At 40.3% G+C, this 22870-nt stretch overlaps 1 protein-coding gene across 3 annotated transcripts in view; it reads right to left on the reverse strand.

Annotated features, from left to right (window-relative positions):
• The window catches only part of VPS50 (VPS50 subunit of EARP/GARPII complex), an 84893-nt gene extending 63462 nt beyond the window's left edge, over window positions 1–21431 (reverse strand). For 2 of the 3 annotated variants that reach the window (XM_039548928.1, XM_039548926.1), the window contains exons 1-8: window positions 21295–21431; window positions 18882–18950; window positions 12596–12718; window positions 11914–11985; window positions 7279–7332; window positions 1775–1845; window positions 1251–1368; window positions 1119–1154 (exon numbers count right to left, since the gene is read on the reverse strand). In XM_039548928.1, the coding sequence (XP_039404862.1) occupies window positions 1119–1154; window positions 1251–1368; window positions 1775–1845; window positions 7279–7332; window positions 11914–11985; window positions 12596–12718; window positions 18882–18950; window positions 21295–21327 (576 nt within the window). In that variant the 5' untranslated portion in view covers window positions 21328–21431. The remainder of the gene's footprint in view (window positions 1–1118; window positions 1155–1250; window positions 1369–1774; window positions 1846–7278; window positions 7333–11913; window positions 11986–12595; window positions 12719–18881; window positions 18951–21294) is intronic. The other variant, XM_039548927.1, reaches the window with a different exon arrangement.
• Window positions 21432–22870: the final 1439 nt, after the last annotated feature.

The following is a 22870-nucleotide window of genomic DNA, read 5'->3' on the forward strand; positions in this document are numbered from 1 at the left end:
ACAGAAAATAATACAGCTCTAAAACTGCACTCAGCCAAAAACTGAGTTCCAGCCCTTAAAAAGCACTGACCAATTACAATAAACAGACATTAGGGTCTGTGTGTAGATGTAACACCCACACCTCCTCAGGACAATTCCTGCCAGTAGATAGTGAAGAGTTGATTTCCTGTGTAGCAAAATACAGCACAGAAATTAAAAGCTCATCATTGTACAGGGATTACTGAGCAGAAAGCAGCACTTATGCCACCTGAAAATGGGTGTAGTTTTGCTTGGTAAAGAATAAGAAAGTTTGCTGGCACAAGGTGACTTACTCAATGGAATTAAATTCACAAAATCTTTTAAGCTAAAACTATTAAGATTCAATTTCCAAATTTAATAACTGAGGATTGTCATCATGACATTTCATCCAGTATTAGCTGTAAATACTTGGCAAACTAGCAAGTTGAAATTGTTACACTACATGTACTATAGCTGTCAATAAAATCCTGAGGCTGTCTTTCAGACAATTAATCACCTTAAGACAAGATCTTATTTTGCTCTGTGCAGTATCTACTGCATGTTTAGGCAGTATACATAACAGTATCAGAATTTTCAGTGTCATGGCCTGCATGCTGCAATGTTTTCTACAATTGAATTAAAAAGCCAATCCAATGAATAAGGAGAGAAGGCTACTACATTTACAAATAAAATACTAATCAGGGAGCCCATCTATAAATTTGTACAGGAATATACCAATAGATATTCTTTATCCAGACCCAGCATATCAACAAACAGCTAAATCTCATCTTTTTTTTTTTCCCTAAATATCAAGCTAAAGAAAAGAGGTATAAGTTGAGAGCAGGGACAAGTGAAGACTCCACAGCATTTTTACTGAAGTAATTCAAGCTTCAGTGCCCAGATCTAAAGGCAGGAATGAGTTTTTGATAAAAAATACTCTCCCCCAGCAGCGGGGCTCTCTAATTCGATATGAAGCTTTTCTCAATTTAAAAGAATAAAAATATAATTTCATCCCATGCAGACACCCTGTCTGCAAGAGGAAAGGAACGGACAAAATTAAGATGACTGACAAATGTAAACTTAGAATAGGTTCAAATTATACCAGTCTGGTAGGGACTTACCTCCAACATCTCACTCAAACGCACATCAGTTCTTTGCTAAAATAAACAAAAAAAAGCCAAAAAAAAATCCAGTCATTACTACACAGAAATTAAGAAAAATATTTGTCACTGAACAAAAACAACTGTACATACCAGTGTTTTTATTGTTCTCAGAGACTTTAGCAGTCCAATAAGCAGCTGTCGTTTCCTCTGATTTGCAAGTAGCCCCAAACTAGTTTGTGTGAAGCCTTCCTTTGCTATATTCAGGTGTCTGCGAAAGTTAAAAATTAACATAATCTTCAACAATTCGTAAAATAAAACTTACTTCTAATCAATTCTAACAAGTCCAACAAAATACATGGTAGAAATGAAATTGTCAGCATTGTTAGGGAAACTCAGATAACAAGATTATACCAACAGACTACTAAGAAGGTACATCCTCCCTTCTGCATTTGTCTGTGGACCAGTGATGTATCTCAAAAGCTTTCTGTTTCAAAGAGAACTCCCAATTGCAAGAGTGAGAGCTGCAAGAGTTTGCAATTGTTTGAGTATGTCTAACTACTACCGTTAATGCATTCAGCACATAAACAGGAAATATCAGCAAGCAAACATCCTGCGTTTACGGATTTCTTCTTAAATACTTCCCCACTTTCAATCTCTGCAGTTACTTAAGATACCTTCTTCCATTTGTGCAAATAACCGCTGCTAACTGAAGGCCAGTCTGCAATGATGTAACACGTTCAAGTTCCTACAGAGAGACAACGGGTTAAACAAACATACAAGTTACACACCAGTGAGGACTGATTAGTAGATTTCTCTTGAGATGTTATAATGACTTCGTAAAGTTACTTTATATATTATTTGTTTCATCACACTAAGCACTGCAATGTAACATTAATATAAATGATATTTTAAAATACAGTTCTCTTTTGAAGATATTTGAAATCTGTTTTCATTGCAGTGGGACCCTCTACATTTATATTGCACATTTAGCCTAAGAATTTCTGTACCATTAATGTATTACAACATAATGATCAAAGCTTCAGGGATAGAAGCACAGGGCTTAATTTGCATTAATATGCCAGAGAACAGCAAAACAAAAAAAGCATATTGTGTTTCACACAGCATTTTCTTTTTCAGAAGCACTTGTGTTCTACCAACTTAATAGATGTCACATCATAATGAATGTTAATTGTATCCTGTTGACTTTCAGCTGAAAACTCTTCAGCAGAGGTGACCTGAATTTAGCTTGATTTTGACTAGTGAAGTGCCTAGCATAATCTCAACTCCTTGAAAAAAATAAATGTTTAATATAAGTATTAGGATTTCTTTTGTTAGGAACAGCACTGCAGAAAAGTGTATTCTTTCCCCAGGCTACAGGAAAAAAGATTTTTTGTATATATATATATTTTTTTTTTTTTTTTTTTAATTCTGCTCATAATTTCAAAACTTATGAAGTGCTTTCCATGAGAAGGGAAATTTTCACTTTGAAAACTAATCTAATTCTAAAAATATGACAAGCAAAAACAAGTTCAAAGTTCAGTTCAGTTTCAGAGCAGCTCCTGGTCAGCCCCCAAATCATTAAGCTGCATCTTCCACCAAAACCTTCTCCTTTATGTTACCAACGTTGCTTTTGTAAAAATGACAGCTTAGTTGCTGATATGCAAAATATCTTAACAAACCAAATTCAAAGATTACTTTCCTCAATACCTACTTCTCTCTAAAAACATACTTATCAAATATCAGAGCTATTCAAAAAGCCATTGTTCCCTTGTTCATGAGGAATTGCATGCAGTAAGGAGCAACTCCACTCCAGTCTTGCCTCTTGCAAAGACTGTAAAATCTCTCCTTTAAACATGACTGGATGGAATGGGAAGAGAGTGCAGTCTAAAGATCCCCAAAGAGGGAGTCCTCTGCCCAGCATTTAGGGCTAAATACAGTTTTTCTGTTCTCAAAAACAATCTTCCACCCACTGGGTGTTCCTAAAGCATGTCTTTCCTCCAAGAACAGAAAACTGTAAATCCCTTATGACGTGTCTGTGCCATGCCTCTTGTGACCACAGGAGTGTATGGTAGACCAGTACTTCATACTAGGCATGGGGTTCAAACCATGATATCCCTAAACTACACTTTGCACAGTGAAAATGGGTCCAGAAGATGTGTTCAGCTGCATTTTTGATTCTTCTAATGATCTGTTAGTGTAGCTGAACACTGAACTGGAGCTGCCATTACAAGTTCACAAAGCACATCAGGAGGTTCATTTCATGAATCAGTGGGAAAGTGAGTCCTATAATGCCCACCAGAAATCTCCGATAAGTCTCCTGACAAGAATAACTCTGTGCAGGCCTGTGCCCGTAAGTAACACTGAAGAATTACTGACATCAGCCACAGATGCATTTAATAAAAGTTTTTATAAGATTTTTACTGGCACAATGGATTTTTAACTGTCCCTTTGGAACATCTGAAAGCACTTCTAGGTATAAAACAGATGCGGCTCACTAAGATGTTGCTGCAGTAAGAATGTTGGAACCCTGGGTTCTGAGAATTTCAGCCTTTCAGTGCTGACAGACAGTGATCCTCAGAAGTACACTGTATTTGACCCGAAACCTTGGGAAAAGCTCCCTAAATTGTGTGATAACACTGAGGTTGTTGCTGTGTAATTAAAACTTATATCACTGGGTGGAATATGTAGAGACGTAAAAAATTAGATTTAGGGGATATAGGTAATATTAGGTTACAATATGGAGGAATTTGGGTGTGGATCTTCTTCTTCCTTTCTCCTTTCTCCTTCTTCTTCACAAATCTAGGGGTTATGCTATTGGGTCAAAAGTCCCTCACTGCAGGACATGAAAAGTTAGTAATTGGATTATAAATAAAAACAAGTTACTTGGTATTTCATAATTGGTTGATTTAGACCTTAAAAAGCCTTGAAAGTTAGAACTCATGGCCATTTTCCACCCTGTTACCTGGGAGGCATACTCCCGTGCAGCTGTATTATAGATAAGCTATAATAAACAACTAAGTCCGAACAAGAATTCTCGGTCTCCTGCATTTTAATTCAAACTCTGAGTAAAAGAACTTGTGAAACAGAAGCAAAGAAGAGAAAAGCAAAAAACAGGAAAATTCATAACTGGTGCCCCATGTGAGGATCGAACTCACGACCTTCAGATTATGAAACTGAACATTACACAGGAAAATGCAAGAACATGTGCCGCAGTTCCACTATGCAGTGAGAGGTTTTCAAACAGAAGCTGCCGGATTCCAAAAAAGCAGCACTCACTCAAAAACATCAACTTCAAACCTGCACAACAGTGAAAAAATACCAGAAGATTTTTATACCATACAATTACCCTTTCTGCCCCTTCTCCACTATCTTGTGAAGACTCAACCAGAGTTGAGCACTTAGCAGCCTCCTTCTGCAATAGCCTCCCACTTGACTCCTTTAACTAAAACTGAAACAACATTACTGTTACAGCCTTTTTCTTCCACCTGCTATTGCAGGATATGACGCAAGCAACGGTAACTTCTCCCCCCTCCATTTTTCTTTAAACAGCAGCACTCCTTTTACCAGGCAATGTGCCAGAACACAGATGGCAACTTCTCTAAGGCTGGTTGAGCTGGCCATAAGAACAAGAGAACAGAAGAGGACATTGTGACCTCTGAATAAAAGAGGAAAATATTTGCAGCTCCTTGATATCTACCACAGGTTAATAGCCAGAAAGCCATCTTTTTTCTTCCACACTCTCTCCAGCTTCTTGCCCAAAATGAGAACTGCCATAATCACCAGTTTAACAGTGGTGACACATGGTGCTGTACCAACAAAAGTATTCACCACATGATCATTCTCGGACTAACTTTAATCACCATTTTCACTTTGCAGAATTCTCCATGTCGTTTCATGTAATGATCAGATAAGATAAAATCAGGAAGTCCTGACCAAATGTTATAGGGACAGTATGAAGACAAAATGAGTAGGAAAAAAAGCACCTTCCCTTAGAGAACTGTTACAACACCTGTTGCAAATACATTTTGGGAGAAAGAAGAGAAGCCATGCAAATACTCTACAGCAAGCAGCTAAACCAGTTTTGCTTTGTTTTGCTCTTGGAGATCTTTGACATGTTGAGACTCTATTCATTTTCATCTTCAACATGGATGACAGATCAAAGGGGTCTGAGTCGGAGGATCACGACAGCAAGAATGATCAACTCCTAGTCAACCCTCAAATTTTGTAGGATCTGCTCCAGCTGGATCTCTACAAATCTATTTGGCCTGATGGGATTCATTCAAGAATCCTCAAAGAGCTGGCTGAAGTCATTGTAAAACCTCTCTCAATGATTTTTGAGCAGTCCCGGGAATCCAGAGAGGTCCCAGCTGACTGGAAGCTGACAAACATTGTCCCAATTTTCAAGAAGGACAAGGAGAACCCCAAAAACTATGGGCCTGTCAGTCTCACTTCAGTGCCTGGTAAAGTTATGGAGATTATTCTGGGAGGTATTGAAAAACACCTGAAAGACAACGCAGTTACTGGTCACAGCCAGCATGGCTTCATGAGAGCAAAATCCTGCTTGTCAAACCTGATTTCCTTTTATGACAAGGTAATTCACCCAGTTGATCAAGGGAAGCCAGTTGATGTAACCTTTTTGGATTTCAGCAAAGCTTTCAATACTGTCTCATAGTATCCTTCCAGAAAAAATATCCAGCACACAGCTGGATAAACACATCACGTGATGGGTGAGCAACAGGCTCACAGTTCAGGCACAAAGGGTTTAGGCAATGGGGGGACATCAGGCTGGTGTCCTGTCACTAGCGGGGTTCCGCAGGGCTCCATCTTAGGCCCTCGGCTCTTCCACGCCTTCATTAATGACTTGGACACAGGACTGGAAGGGATAGTCAGCAAGTTTGCAGACAACGCAAAATTGGGAGGAGCTGCTGACTCCCTTGAAGGCAGGGAGGCCCTGCAGAGAGACCATAGAGGACTGGGCAATCACAAACAGGATGAAGTTCAACAAGAGAAAGCACCAGATTCTGCACCTAGGAGGGAGCAACCCTGGATGTAGAGACAGACTGGGGAATGAGAGGCTGGAAAGCAGCCTTGTGGAAAGGGACCTGGGAGTCCTGGTCGATGGCAAGTTGAACGTGAGTCAGCAGTGCCCTGGCAGCCAGGAGGGCCACCCGTGTCCTGGGGGGCATCAGGCACAGCATCACCAGTCGGGCAAGGGAGGGGATTGTCCAGCTCTGCTCTGCACTGGGGCAGCCTCACCTCGAGTGCTGGGGGCAGTTTTGGGAGCCACAATATGAGAAAGACATTAAGAAGTTAAAGAGCATCCAAAGGAGGGCAATGAAGATGGTGAAGAGCCTTGTGGGGAAACTGTATGAGGAGTGGCTGAGGTCACTTGGTCTTTTTAGCCCAGAGGAGACTGAGGAGAGACCTCACTGCAGCCTACAACTTCATCATGAGGGGGAGGAGGAGGGCAGGCACTGATCTCTTCTCTGTGGGGCACAGTGACAGGACCCAAGGGAATGGCCTGAAGTTGTAGCAGGGGAGGTTTAGGTTGGGTATCAGTAAAAGGTTCGTCACCCACAGGGTGGTTGGGCACTAAAACAGGCTCCCCAGGGAAGTGGTCACAGCACCAAGCCTGGCAGAGTTCAGGAAGCATTTGGACAATGCTCTCAGGCACATGGTGTGACTCTTGGGGACAGTTCTGTGCAGGGCCAGGAGCTGGGCTTGGATGATCCTAGTGGGTCCCTTCCAACACAACACATTCTGTGATTCTGTGACTCTCACAACTGCCTGAGATTAGTGGCAGTTAAGTGATCTTACGAAAGGTCACTGCTGCTTTCTCTTATGGACTAAGATGTGAAACCACTCCTAAGCACAGGCACTAAAGCAGCTCCTGTTCCAAGTCCATTATAGGTATTAGCCAAGCCTATGAATTCAAGTCTTCAGAAAGCCTTCTTAAAATGAGCATATGCCAAAACCTTTATCATGTTAAGGACCTTCAACTCAATACACCCTTGGTTTCCACTACAGAGATAGAGCTTTAGCATACAAAAATAGCTGGTTCCAACCAGGCACTAGCATCCCTACTACAAATAGTACTACCATAACAACACAACTGCAGCATTATAACAGCACAAAATTGAGCAGTTTATTCTTGAAAAGTAACTGTTAGTTATCTTACCTCAACATATGCAGGCTGTTTTTCAAGGATTAAATCTGCAACTTTCTTAGATACCTTAAAAAGAAGAATATTCCATGTGATACATAGCAATCTCAATTAAGTAGGCTATCCCCATACTAAAGTTCTACACGTTTGTGATTATCATTAAATTCTGCATTTTTCAAATGTATTAATAAATATTCCACAACACATTTAAAAAAATCATAAAAATTATGATCAGCTTTCCTTAGAGCCAAGATAAGAAAAATGTTCACAATTCCATCTAGGGATTAGTGGGCATTTTTAGACTACTCACTTAACTCTCTGCTTGTTGAGCAATATGCTAGAATAGCAAATAGAAATAATTTGGGACACTGCAAATGTTTACATTCTGCTCATGCTATTGCTAGAGTACAAATTTAAGTTAATCATACAGCATGGTGTGCTGGCTTGGGCTGGGGTAGTTAATTTTCTCCAAAGAACCTGGTATGGGGCTGTTTTGGACTTGGGCTGAAACCAGTTTTGATAACACAGAGGTGTTTCAGTTGAGCAGCGCCTGCAGAGGATCAATGCCTTTTCTACTCCTCGAACCACCTCGCCTGCAAGTGGGCTGGGGATGCACAAACTACTGAGAGGGGACACAGCTGAGACAGCTGACCCCAACTGACCCATGGGATACCCCAAACATATGGTGTCATGCTCAGCATATACAGCCGGGGGGAGAAGAAGGAAAGGGAATAATGCTCAGAGTGATGGCATTTGTCTTCACAAATTACTGCTATACAATAGAGCCCTGCTCTCCTGGAGAAGGCTTAACAGCTGCCTGCTCATGAAAAGCAGTGAATTAATTCCTTGTTTTGCTTCACTTGCTTACGTTTCACCTATTTTTCAGCTATTTCTTTTGCATTATCTACCTTTATGTCAACCCATGAGCTTTTTCACTTTTACTCCTCCCATTCTCACCCCCCCCTCCCCCCCGTGGGGAAGTGAGTGAGAGACTGAGTGATACTCCATTGCCATCTAGAGTTAAACCACAACACGTGGAGATCTAAGAGAGCCATGAGGACACCTACCTTTCAGACTGATACTGCATTAAATTAAAACTATGTCAAAATTAATATTCACCCTCTACACATTATACCCTTTCTTTAGAACACAGAATATGTATATTTTAAAATTTTCTCCATTGCTCTGAGTAGAATTCTAAGTAGAATGCTCCTGAAATCTGCTGTCTGTATTGAACTTAAAAACTGGGCATTGCCACCTTAATCAATCTCTTCTGCACAAACACAGAAGCTTAAAAAGAAAACCAACACTACCAGTCTTATAAATGCAAGCTTGAGAATAGTGTATCTAGTTTTGTTTTTCAGCAGGGACTAAAAATACTTAAGAAACAGTTTCAAACATAACAAAGGAATTATCGGTATTGCTCTATATTCTTTTGGGGGTACAATACTCCCAGAAATGAAAATAAAATAAAACTGGCTATGACAGCCAGCCCACAATGCACTACTGGCAAAGAGAAACAGAGAGGTTTTTCTAAACTTGACTATTTAGTCAAACATAGCACAAAGTTGAGCTCTTCAATCAGCATTTCTGTAACAAACTCATATTGGCTCCACCAGCTCCATTCCCATCCTCTGGAAGAGCACTTGCACATAAATGGTCTTCAAAATATTCTGATGTCATCGGCTGGCAATCTTGACAAGGAGCATATAACCAGCTACGCTTTCCTCCTTCCCTAGCAAAAGCAGGCCAGAATAACAAAGCAATTTTAAAACTTTTCAGTTGTTCTTAACCTCATAGGTGTTCTATAACTACTACAGCTTTCCTCTGCAGGACAGCAAAAGAACCACTCCAGAGGGAGGTGGGGTCAGGATAGGATACTATCAGGCCAAATGCTACACAAGCCTACATGACCTTGTGGCTCTTAAGAAATTTTGTTCACTCCACAGTCTATGCACTGTGAAATTTTCACTTTCTTTTTTTCAACATATTCTTCATTCTAGTCCTGTACCTATAAAAAACTTTAGGACATGGATATATCTGCTAGTTATTCAATGCTCTAGTACAAACTTAACTGTTTGATTCTTCACTGTTAAACAATGTTCAAGCAGTACACGTGAATAAAAGATATATTTCATTTTCAGTTCTTACACTCTTTTTGTTTTGCAAGTCCTCAGTTACCCTTAACTAATAACAACCTCAACACTGTCAAGCACTTGCCACAGCCACTTTTTTCCTTTCCCTTAGTGATGCTACTTTTCTTTCTGAGCTTCCAAGCTATTCTCTCAAATATTTTTTCAGATGAGCAATATTATCCCAAATTACTTCAGTCATCTCCAAACTGTCACACCCCTTTTGGCATCTTCCATACAATTGTGCTAAGTCTTGGAATCCTGAATTGCAACTGCTAGCCAGCACTGAAGGTGACTGTGGTTATCAATGCCTGCCAACAACATTTGCTGAAGAGACAACATATTTTCTCTTTCCTAATCACATCAGTAAAAAATATTTCATCTCCTGATGAAAAAGAAAAAACAATATAGCTAAGGATATTAGATTACTAATTAAAATGAAGTCTAGCAGACATACAACTAAAAAGCCTTTCTAATCCAAATAGTCTGTACCAAGACAATTACAAATTAAAGTTGTCATGATACATACATTTAAAAAAGTTTGAGCAAGTTGGGATCCTTCCAGTGGAATGGAAAACTAATGAGCAAACTACAGAAAATAAGAAGTCTATAGTGACCCTGAAAACGAAGGGATGACCAAGATCAGCTGGGCAAAAACAGATGGTAAAAGTCAGCAAGAAGTGGAAGATCAGAGCTCTAGTACCTGTAATTCATGCTCATATAAGTGCTTTGCATTCGAGAAATTTAGAAGTTGCTGTTATCTCCAAACTACTATTGTAAATCCCTATGCCAGCTGTAGATACAGACACTGAAGCGAAAAAGGCAGTATTTAGTTTTTTGCAGAAAGAGAGGTACTGTGTGATATGTCAACAGGCTTCTTGAATCCCCTATCTAATAATCTATTCACCATCAAAATATTTTTAGGACTGAAATAACAACATATAACATCCTGCAGTTTTGTCTTCCAAGAAAGACACTAATGTCCTTTATGGCAGACAGTTTTCTAAATGATCCATCACAAGATAAATGGATAATAACTGAGACAGAAGAACAAAATATGCAACAGTCTCTCACACTCTACCTGAAAATATGACATAAGAATATGAAATACAGCATATCATAAATTTTAGCACCTTGGCACATGCCCAAGGAGGAAATAATTCCTCCCTTACCAGAAACACATTTTGGTGAGATTAAGAAAGAAACAACCAAGGACCAATCCTGACTGGGGGGGATGGTGAGGGAAGAACCAGGCACATGTTTCTTGTCAAGAGTTTTGGCTTTGAGAGTTTTTACCTGTTTTTATTCTAAAAGAAAGACACATCTGGTCACATTTACTGGAAACCTTGTGCTCAGTTCTCTCCCCTATTATTCATTAGCTGCACGCACTTTCCAGTTCAAATGTTTGCAGCCATGCCCTGAAACTGCTCCTCCAGTGGCAGCCAGTTTCCGTTCTGCAAGCAAAAACGGCCATGACATTGATAACACGTATTGGGATTATGTAGCATATCTCAGGGAAGTCGTCTCAGTCTTGAGAGCACTTCCTTGCAAAACAAGGTGACCGGCAGATGTCCTCTTAAACTTAAAAAAACATCACCAACACCACACAAACAAACACAAAAAAACTACTACCTCTCACTCACTTCCAACTTCTTTCCTTATAAATCTTGGTGAGAAACATGGAGTATTCATTTCCTCAGCTTCTCATTAATCTTCCACAAAACTTCATAGGTATATTATGGGGAAAGCAGTCTAAGGCAGAAGGCACTTGCTTTCTATGTATTGTTAACAATGCAACATTCTGGGTTGAACTCATTTCATTTATTTAAAGACATGAATTAGGATTATTACTTCTATTTTACTTGCAGATACTCTCCAAATTCCACAGTTAATAGATTTGTTTCCCGTATCATGTTATTCATCTCAAAAGAGCAATGGAACAACAATTAATACATGAATAGAAAATTTTAAAGTCTGCAATGTAACAAGCACCTTTCAAAAGCTGCAACTCCGATTTCTCTTCATTCCTCATAGTGACTACTCGTTACATTTCATTTGGTTTATTACATAGTAACTGTGTATCAATGTTCACTAAAAACCCTTGTAAACAATTAACATATTGGCAAATGAAATGTAAGAGAAAATAGCATCTTCAAAGAGAGAGTATTTAAAACATTTTATGTCTTACATTGCCAGAAATCCCTCAAAGAAATACTACTGAACTATTCAGCACCGTGTTGAACACTGCAAGATAAACATTCAAAAAGTCAAGTTTCTAAAGAAATAGCACATTTGCTCCTTGTTACAATACTTAACACTAAGATTTACTTCCATGATTTCATATGATTATATGATTTGGTGATGATTTTCCACTATAAAGGCACACAACATAATATTAAAAAAACTACTTAATATCTAATGCATTTAAGAAATCAAAACTTTTTCAGTTACACTTCTTGCTAGACTTACAGACAAGACAACAAATTGTGTGAGAGTATGGAGTAAAAACTTTACTTACAGCAGCTTGCTGTTGTTTTAGTTTGTCTCTGTACTCTTCCAGTTCTTGAAGACTAAGTACCGGAGGAAGCCTCTGCATTTAAACAATAAATTAAAATCAGTGATAAATTAAAGAATGTTAACTCACTCAATGTATAAGCTAGGCAATCAGTTTCATTAAAGAAACATTCTTATGGCTTCTGCAATCTAATTTACAGAATTAATCCATTTTTTCAAATGATGGATACTGAAATCAATTAGTGTTGTTATACAACATATGATCATAATTGCCTCATTAAATAATGTCATTACCTCAAAGTTACTTTATTTTATCCCATATATGTATACACACAACCACCCAATCACAGAAATTAGTCTCAGGCAGTTTGCTAAAAAAATACACAAAATATAGAACAGATTTTTTCCTCAGTTCTCTTGACTTTTTCACTATAGTTTAAATTATGAAATGCCCGTTAGCACATCTGATATTAATTCTACCACATTAAAAGAAGAGATGATATACTATATATATATACACCAATACTCTATGCTAGAAGCTCCGTACAACTACAAGATGATGTAGGGGAATACAGTGTGGTATTAATGCAAGATCTAAGAAACAAAAAACGGCTCATTAAAACAAGCATACTTTAGGTCTTCATTTTTGTTAAGCTGCCATTTTTTCTTTTAAGATGACAGCTTACCTCTAACTCATACTTCACAATATCAAAGGAGTCATTGGAAAAATAAACTTCTTCAATGCTGTTAATTATTTCCTGTTGTGCCTGAGGATCAGTTGGTTCTTCATGCAGCTCTCTGAGCTCCTCCTGCACAAAACAAAAAAGAACTTCCAAAATGTAACAACATTACATCCTAGAAAGAACAATGTTTCAACAAAACAAGCATCTTTCAAAAGCTACTTCCAACATTAGCACAAGAAGCAATGGCAAAAAACCAGAAAGATCAGTACACTGTGGCTTGTACTTCCCATTAGGGAGAGAAAGACATTAAAAACTTTTCAAAAAACATAGTGTAGACTTCAATGTTGCAGCCCACTTAAACACTTCTTCCTCGATACATTTACAGCACCAAGTGCATGTTGAGTCCACAGTTTTTTCCTCCTTAACTTTAGAAATTCTCATAATAAACTAAAAATAAACTGGCAGACTATTTCTCCAGAAGGAGAAAAAAATTGCAAAAAACAAAGCTAATAAAACTTGAACTTTAAAAAACAGAAGAACCCTCTTTGTAAGTGACAAGTAGATAGTGTCACTACAAATGCATAACTTTTCAGCTCAGCCCTCACAATTCACTGAAATACAAGTCATGCCATTAAACACTCGAATTTCTACAGGTAAAACCAGAACAGACCTGCCTTCTTTGAACAAGATTAACAGCTCTCAGATTTTAGCACAGCGGTCTAAGCAGAGATGTGTTGTCAGCTTTCTGAAAGCTAATATTCAAGAGATAAGCATCCCCATCCTTGCTGTCACTATCTCCTCTGCAAGGTCTCTGCAACAATCCAGATGCTTCTGGTGGTTGAAGCAATCCAAGGACTCAGCCTGAACCTCCTATTCCCCTGCTGCACTGCACATTGCAACTAATACTGGCCCTCCCCTGGATGCTGTTCCCTCAAAAAGAATGAAAAATCCTTTATCAAAGACTCGAAAGGGAGAAGTGTTAGAATATTCTTTCATCAAAAAAAAAATTACACGGATCAAATTGCTTGATAATGAAATCAAACTGTGGTGAAGCAATCCAGCAGATTGAAGAGCCCCATAATGACCCTGAGCCTCCCAACAGCGCTGAGTTGTTACTGCGAGGCAAGGCGCTGGTATTTTCACCACAAAGAGGTCAAAGGTTTATTTCACCAGCTAGTGGTATCCGATTTTAGATTAAATGACTGAACAACCACTGACTTGCTTATTTCGCATGTCAGCCGAGGTAAGGTCAATGTGTACGCGTTCCGAGGCAAAGCGACACTTACAATACACAGCAAGGGGCTGTTTCTCTATGCAGTTAGAGGCAGCCAAGGGGTCACAAGTGGACGGTTTGCAAGAACATCAGAGGAGCTGCTGCTCCTCTGAAATACCTCTCACAAGAAAATAAAAGAGGGGGAAAAAAAGGGGAAAAAAATAAAGGCGGGGCGGTGAGGAAATAAAAAGCAATGGCTCTGACACAGAGGAAAACGGGTTTCAAGCGTATTTAGCGTCCCCGAGCACCCGCTAGCGACGCCGAAGGAAGGCCTCAGGCCGTGCTCGGGCGCCCCCCGCTGGGCCGCGGGCCAGCCCGCAGCCGGGAGGCTCCGTGCCGCCATGGGGCAGCAAGGAACGGGAGAAAAACCATCGAGGAAGCAGCCGGGAACCGGAGAAAAGCCTCGAGCAGCCACCTTCTCCCTCCCCGTGAAGTTCCAGGCGCCTCCGACCTCCGTCTGAAACGCCTGATGCAGTCACTGCCACCAACGCAATGAGCGCAGCAACCCACCCGCAGCCAGAGGAAGGGCATGGACTGCACCGACAGACCGAGAGAAAGAAGGAAATAATAGTTATATCGTTATATATCTGTATAACTACATATATAACAAAAATAAATAACAATATCAAAGGAAACTGATGCAGTTCTTTAGACAAACTCTTCAAAGGCACGTTTGGATGTGGCCCCGCTCTCAAGCGAGCACACGTCCCCAGCACCAGAGCCACAACGTGGCCCTGCTGAGACCGGGCCAAAGGCTGGGTCAGCTCCGTACCACTGGCGACAGAAGGTGCCAACACAAGTTCGCAGGAAGCTGGCAGGGAAGAGCCTGCAGCTCCACACCGGGACCAAAGAGACACACAGGACTCCAGGCAGGCAGGACTGTCCTGTCAGCTCCAGCCACCCAGCTCACCAGCAGTGACACCTTTCCACCTCACATTTTATTGTGATCATGAGGAACAGAGGAGAGGAGGGCTGGTTAGGGATGAGAGCAAAAAGATTTTTGAAAAATAGTCCCTTCAGAGTCTGTTTCAATTTTTTAACGTATGGTTTTGCGGTTTCCCACATGAGGGTGCATGCATTGGCCGAGGATGCACACATTCAGATTCAATGGCATGCTGCTCTTTCATTAATTTAATTTAAAAAGCAATGGAGCTATTAACTAGCCATATGCATTCCTGCCCTTTAAAACAGAAAAAAAAATATTTCCCTCTAGACTGCTTAACAAATGGTAGCTTTATATTGTACATCCTTCTGTAAATTAGTTTCACATCTTACAGTACATTGAGTTTTAGCTATATGAAACTAAAATTAAAAATTATCCAAGAGAGGCAACAGGGTCCACTGAACCATTGCAAATGGAATAACTGAATTTATCATCTGATATTTGCCTACAAGTTCCTGCATGGCTGTTTCCTGAAAGTAAAAAAGAAAAAAAACTAACCAGAGAAGAAATGCCTAGGATCATTTGAAATTCTGGACTACTGATATCTTGTCATATTGGTGAAATAATATCTCAGTGCGATAGGTCAGTCGTGATTTACATCTGCTAAAAATGCATTAAGAAAGCCATTATGGACATATATTCTGGATTTGATGTTGAAGTGACTAGGAAAATTACTAAGAAACCGTTTTATCCTGTCCTGTCTCAGTGTTTCTTGCTAAAACACTACCCAGGAAAATATTTATTAAATATTTATTAAATATTTATTAAATATTTAAGGTTTTTCTTTACCTTGTTCATTTTCTTCTAGAAAAGCAGTCTAGTTAGAACAACTCTCCGGGATAAATTTTAGCTGCCACATGAATTACAATATCTGACACCAGACTTTTTGCCATGATAACCGGCAGCTTTCAGCACATCATGCTCCAGTAGTTTGAAGTAACCAACATAGGGAAGGCCAATCTACTGAGTCACCACTAAAGGAGGCAACAATTCCTAGCTAAAGTTTATTTGCTGATTCCTTTTCATTTTCCTCATCCTTTCAATTAGATACACAAAAACGATTTTACTATATAGAAATAAGCTCATCGTTTCAGGGGTCTTGGCGAAGGGCCGGGTTAGCTCTGTCTATTTGTACTCAGACACTTTGTAGAAGGAAAGAGAGAAGTTCTATTAAATCCCTCAAGGTATTTTTCCACCTCAAAACCTTTCTAGCTATTGCCATATAAGTATCTTCCTTAAAAAAAAAAAAAGCATTAAAACACATTTAACATTTTATGTTAATTCAGCAATTCCAAGTGCTATTCTGAATAAAAAAACCTATAAAAAATTGCCACAGAGGGAATCTCATGATAATACCCCTGCAGAGAACTTTGCCATTGCTAAACTGAATCAATTAGATACATAGGAGGCCAGGTAGAGCAGCATACTGGCAAGGTGGACCCCACAGTACTCACTTCAATCCACATGTCTAGGTTAATCCACACATTCCGCAGCAGGAACTCTCCAAGCAATAATGGGCCAACACAGCCTTCTAAGATACTGTTTCACAGGCTACTCATTTTTCCAAAGTTTTATTCAACAAGAGGCTTCACCTCCTACCTAAAACTTGTGTCACTTGTGGTACCAATTGTACTTTTTTTTCCCAGTACTTTGGGATCATACTTTCATGGAAAGACACTTTATCCCATCAGGTTACCATTAGTGAAACCCACAGCAGCAGGTCTCTCTCATAATGCCACCTAAATAGATCAGTGAAAGACAGCTTCTGGGAAGGAAAAGAAAGAAGGAAAAAGAAGTCTGACAGCTTTGCGTACTCAAAGCCATTGCTAAATAAAACACAGTGCTTGCATCCACACACTTCTCGCATCATTTTGTCTCTCTGTTCTATGGAAAAAGGAGTTTACAGTCTAGAAGCCTGTGGCAATTCCTTGAAATATATTTCAGAAGAGTCATCTCATTGCAGACTCATCTGAAATGTAGTTCAGCAAGTTTTAAATGTCTACCCAGCTATTTCCCAGTGTGTCACACTCCCACACTCTTTGTATGCTGTGTAGCCTGTAGCAGCAAAACCAATATTGCTCTGTTGAATGAAGCATTACTGGTAAGGAGTAGAAGCAAACATCTTGTGCATTCTAGTCACTACCATATAAAAGACTGAGAAGTGAAGACATTGAAAAAAGCTAACTGATACTACACAGAGAAAAAAAAATTAAACAGTTTCTAATCTAGTTAAAAGTTGAAGTTCAGCAACAGCCTGTGCGCTTCTATCCAGAGATTTCCAGGGGCCAAGTCTGTGCTATACTCATTTGGACACAGCCTCCCTCTTTGTCATGAGCCAAAAACACACAAACAAATATGCTGCTGATTTATATCCCTCCATTCTGAAAGTGGATAACACCTGTGTTAAAAGCTAATCCTAAATACCAGGATGAGGGCCATGCTCAACAGATTCAATCAGCAGGTATAGTGCAACATTGTACCACTGTGAAATAAAAGAAGTAGTAAAGCATTTATACATGTATCTGTATACACACATGCAAACACAATCCTTTAATTTTATCTGTATACAAAGATATAGATTATATTTGTCTTATAATCACAGAATATACAGAGTTGGAAGGGACCCACAAGGATCATTAAATCTAACTCCTGGCCCTGCACAGGACCATCCTCAAAATTCACACCATGTGCCTGAGAGCACTGTCCAAACACTTCCTGAGCTCTGCCAGGCTTGGTGCTGTGACCTTTACTCTGGGGAGCTGTTCCAGTACTCAGCCACCCTTGGGTGAAGAGCCTTTCTCTAGTATCTAACCTAACGTATATATTATATTGTTATGTATTATACTATATTATAACAGTATATATTTAATATAACGACATACACATATATTATATAACTATATACATTTTATACGGCAATATAATATATCTCTATGTATTTTATATAACAATTAATGTATATAAAATCGTATCATATAATGTATAACTATATCTATAAACTTTGCTTTTCTGCCCCACCCCTCCCTCCCCCTTCCCCAGCTAGGAAAGGCAGTACCACAGAGAAGTTTGTGGTATTCCTTATCTTTGATACAAAATACCCAGAACCTCCTTTTGATCTTTCCTTGTTCAGTATGTATAGAGAGTACTAATTAAAAAGCCCTCACTCTACCAAAACAAACATTATACTTCGAAAACAACTCTCCTGATGGAGAGAACAACAAAGCTTATCCATAGAACACAGCCACACCACCACTTAATGCCCTCCTGAAGAGCACTCAGCTACTGCTGGGGAAATAGAAACCCACACAAACTAACAAAGCCACACTTCTATAGCTATTCAAAAAGCATTAAAAAAAGTAAAATTTCAGTGTTATTTACCATGATAAGCTACAAAGTCAAATAATATCTGTATATTGCACATGAGTTGATTATCATCAGAATAAACATAACCTAATTCGAAGTCAACTCACCATTAACCCAACACACTTTAATTCAAGCATGCAAAATACCTACCTCAGCCTTTTGTTACAGAATCTGCTAAACAAAACTGTTACCAGCTTGGGAAACAACAATAACAGAGTGGTTGAAAAAGAATTACAGTTTCCCTGGGCAATCAGGGTATGCCAATAAAGTAAGGTATCTCAGTCAAAAAAGGTATTATGTCCTTCCACAGACAACTTCCTCTTCTAGGTATCATAGAATCACCAAAGAATCATCAAAGAATCATTAAAGAATGATGGAAGGGACCTTAAAGATCATCTAGTTCCAACTCCCCCATCACAGACACATTTCACTAGACCCAGGTTGCTCAGAGCTCCATCCAAGCTGGCCTTGAACACGGCCAGGGATGTGGCATCCACAGCTTTTCTGGGAAACCTGTTATATCCAGCCTTGCAGTTCTGATTTGGCTTCTCTACAGACTTTATCACAGACTCAAACTATTATACACTTACTTCCTACTGAGATACCTCCCAATGTGAGTTGGCTGCATGAGACACAACTAAGTGTCATTTAATTATAAAATGAAAAACTAAACCCAAAGAGAGTGGGAGGGAAGGGATGTTGTATCATACCTTAGTAGGAATCCGAAAGCTTTCAATAGGACTGAGGTCATTAACGCTCTCCTGAGGACTTCTTAGACCCTTTAAAAGAATTTTAATAATCAGTCAAGTTTGATTGCTTTATGTACCTTGCAATCAAGTTTTATCTGATGTTGAATAGATATCTACAGGTCCCTTAACACTCTGACATGTAGCTGGAAGGTTAAGACCTCATTCTAGAAACATTTCAGCAGGACCATTGGTATATAAATTATGCTCCTCAAACATCTAAGCATTTCCAGTTTTATGCTGGAATGTGTACCTTTTCAGTACAGTTCACTAACATTTTCTTTATAAAATTCACTCGCATCCTCCTCTCAATGTCCAGATGTTATCTTAAATTTTAGAATGAGCATGTGTCCAAAAACCATAGCATACTTTGTTCCACTAACTTAATGGTTTAATGGAATCAAATAAATGAATGTCATCTAGTCTATAGCAAGATTATTTTTGCTTGATGGCATATTTTTGTACTTACCATACTCTAGGACTGGCTTTTCCTATACGTAACTGAACTGAAAAGGTTGCATAATCCACATTAGCTGCTTTATATAATTATTACTCCTTAAAGCACAAATAGCCACACAAATAGCATGTATGTTTGTTGAATATCAAATGTATTCACAATTTTCATAGAAAGGTTTGCATTAGAAGGAATCTAGAGATCATCTAGTTCCAAGCCCTGCCATGGGTAGGGACACCTTCCACTAGATCAGGTTGCCCAGGGCCCCATCCAACCTGGCCTTGAAAACTTCCAGGGATGGGGCATCCATAACTTCTCTTGACAACCTGAAACAGCATCTCACCATTTCATGAAGCAATACCACAGAACATCCTGCTGAGCATATTTTCTACCAGCTCCCTAGGCAGAAATGAATCTATACATTCAAGTTTCAGATATGGTTCTGACTGCAGCTTCCCTTGAGACTTCTGGGTGTTCCTGTGAGTCACGAGTTTCAGGCAGACTTCCCTCCTGCTCTTGTGATTGACGTTAACAGTATTTTTCCCAAGCCCCTTTCTGGCCCTTGGTACCTGAATTTCTAAAAGGACCTATGCAAGTACTATGTTAATTTATGGTGAGAAAGTTTGTATTTGTTCTTTGAAACTGACAAAGTGCTGTACATCAGTTTGGTGGTAACTACATCATTTTACAATTGTTTCATCTTCCCAAGATGCAAAACCTCTCCATTTTTGTTTTGATTCTCAGATTTTTTTGCACATCATTTCAAAACATCCTCCCTTTGCAGTTGCCACCATCAAAGGTGACTCACCTCTACACATCACAAATTCAAGGTAAGGAACAAGCAAAGCAACTGCTGCAGCTCCTCATACTTCACACAAAATCTTCCCCAAGTCCTCTCAAAAATATACAGTTCTAGTGGCTTATCTCCAGAAGAAATAAAAGGTTTCACTTAGCAAATGGTAAATGTAACCTTCCCAAGGCCTGAAAATTGCCTAAGTTATATCATTTGCAGACAACATCATCTCCACACTGGGCAGGCTTCCCAGCACTCCTTTTAGTCAAGCTGAAAACGAATCATGTACCCCTCTACTGAAGCAGAACAGAGCATTATTTTGGCAATTTCATTTCCATGTCAGTGTTCATTTTTAAGCCCTGTCTCCTGCATATGCATCACAACTCTGAGGGCATAGTTTTAGAAAATAAAAGTTTCTGACTTTCCCATGTTTTCCTACAACTATCTAGAATATCTGATGCAGTGGGTGACACAAGTGATTTTTTAAGTTCTCCAATTAGACACACAGATAAACAGGCTTCTTTTCAAAGGTATTTGATATATGTGAATGACTGGAATATTCTGCTGATACACTTCCTTAAAAAGAGTCTCAACCTTAGAAGTACTGGTCCAAACGTAGGCTTAGATCTACATAATCGTGCAGACAACTGGTACAAGTGGCATACAGCAGCGGGCTGAAAGACACACACCGAGTGCTCTGGCACACACTCACTATGTGCCCAGCCAAATATGCCCCTGACACCTCCACAGCCTCGCCTTCCTTTGGACCAAAAGCATTTGCTGCCAGAAAAAGCCATGTTACAGAACCACAGTCCAGCGCTCAAAATTACATGTCAAAAAAGCAAACTGACACAGGCCGGCCCTGTCATCTTCAACAACGATTTCTCTGTTGTGACACAAGCTACGCGTTGGCACCTGCGCACGCTTCCATTTCTCGGCGTAATGGGAAAAACAAGGTGGATGCGTGTGCAGCAAGAGCTCGCACGCCCCAAGCCTTCCCTCCCCGGGCAGGGCAGAGGGCGATGCCCGCGCACCGGCGGCTCCCCGGAGTGCCGGGCACGGCGGCCCCGAGGAGAGCCCGGGACCGCCTCGGCGGGACCCCGCCGCCCCCCCCGAGAAGAGCCGCTCACCTGGCGGGTCATCAGCGACTTGATCTTCTGCATGATGGCCCCGCCGCCGCCCCGACTGCGCTCAGCGGCCGCGCAAGACGCCGGGGCACGGGCGGAGCCATGTTGGGCGCCACCTGACCGCGCCCGCCCGCGGCTCCCTGGGAGCGGTAGTTTCCGGCCGGCCGGCCCGGACTACAGTCCCGGCAGCGCGGCCCGGAGGGCGCCGGGCGGGGCGGGCCCGGGTGCTGCGGCTGAGGGGCGTTCTGGCCGGGGGGGAGCGGGAGCCGCCGCGGCTGCTTGGGCTCTTTGAACACTGCAGTTCGCCTGTGTGGCTTTCGAAAGCGGTTGCCTGAGAGGGAAAAACGAGACTCTGTCTGTGGAGACAAGTTAAAGCATACACGTAGACAAGGAGCATTTCCCGTTGTCCCGGGTTATTACGGGCGTTACGCACAAAGCGCGCCTGGCCTGTTCACGAGTGACGGAGGTAGTTTTGCGTCGCCAAAACAGACTTGTGTCGCTCTATTTAGTTGTACAGATAGCAATTAAAAAAAAAAAAAAAGCCACAAACCCTACACCAAAACCCACCAGATAGCTTTTTTAAATCTACTTTATATCACTGCAACAAAAGAAAGACTTTATCCTGCAGTCTTTACTTAAGTGGAGACAGCATTCGACGATAAGACTACCGGCACATCCACTGTGGCACGGTTGTACCTGTAGAAAAAGGAGGTTTTTTTTTCCTTCTAGAGTGCACATGGGTCAGCTCAGCGTGTTTCCTGATCCTGCTGTTGCTCAGCGCCCCAGCTGCTGGTGTGTTGTTGCAGGGTAGGGCAGGTAAGAGCAGGTGGCTTTGAAACGACACACTGACAAAGGGAGGGTCAGGACCGATGGTCCCTCCCTGCTTTCTTTAGTAGGAGCTCATTACTTCTGGCTACCGTTGGGAATAACGTGTAATTGTTTTGTGGAAAACTTCTAACAAGTTTAGCACATAACAAAGTTATTTCTCATTAATAAAATAACTAAAATTTTCAGATTGTTGGTGCTGCAGATAGTGTTGCTTTAATGTAGTTGCTTCTATTCAAAAGGAGGGAGGTTTGATTTGTATTAAGTCTAAATGCCATTTAACAGCTAGCACAAGCTACAGTTCTACGGAAAAAATACCCATTTTTCACATGCACTAAATTTGTGTGAGTTTGTGTAAAAACTTGCAGTATATTAATGACATCAAGAATATATTCAAATGCTGGAATTTGAAATTGAAAAACGTAACTGTGCTAATCTGTTCCTTTTTTTATTATTATTTTCTTTCCCCATATGGGGCATTTAAAGTACCAACCCAGGCTTTATTCCAGTGCAAAAGGTCCCATTATTTCAGTTAGAACTTAGTTAGAACCTATGACCAATATTTTCTTACACGGTGAAATCAAGTAGATAATAATTTCTAACCTAGGTTTTATAAAAGGTTGCAATTTGATATATCTAGCCTACAGTTAAGTGGATGAAGCCGATTATAAACAACAACATTCAGGTGGGCAGGACAATGGAGCCAGAAAGCCTTTGGGAATATGTGAAATACCCTAATCATCTCCTGACATAT

The sequence above is a fragment of the Corvus cornix genome, chromosome 2 (genome assembly GCF_000738735.6).
Source record: "Corvus cornix cornix isolate S_Up_H32 chromosome 2, ASM73873v5, whole genome shotgun sequence".
Classification (NCBI taxonomy): domain Eukaryota; kingdom Metazoa; phylum Chordata; class Aves; order Passeriformes; family Corvidae; genus Corvus; species Corvus cornix.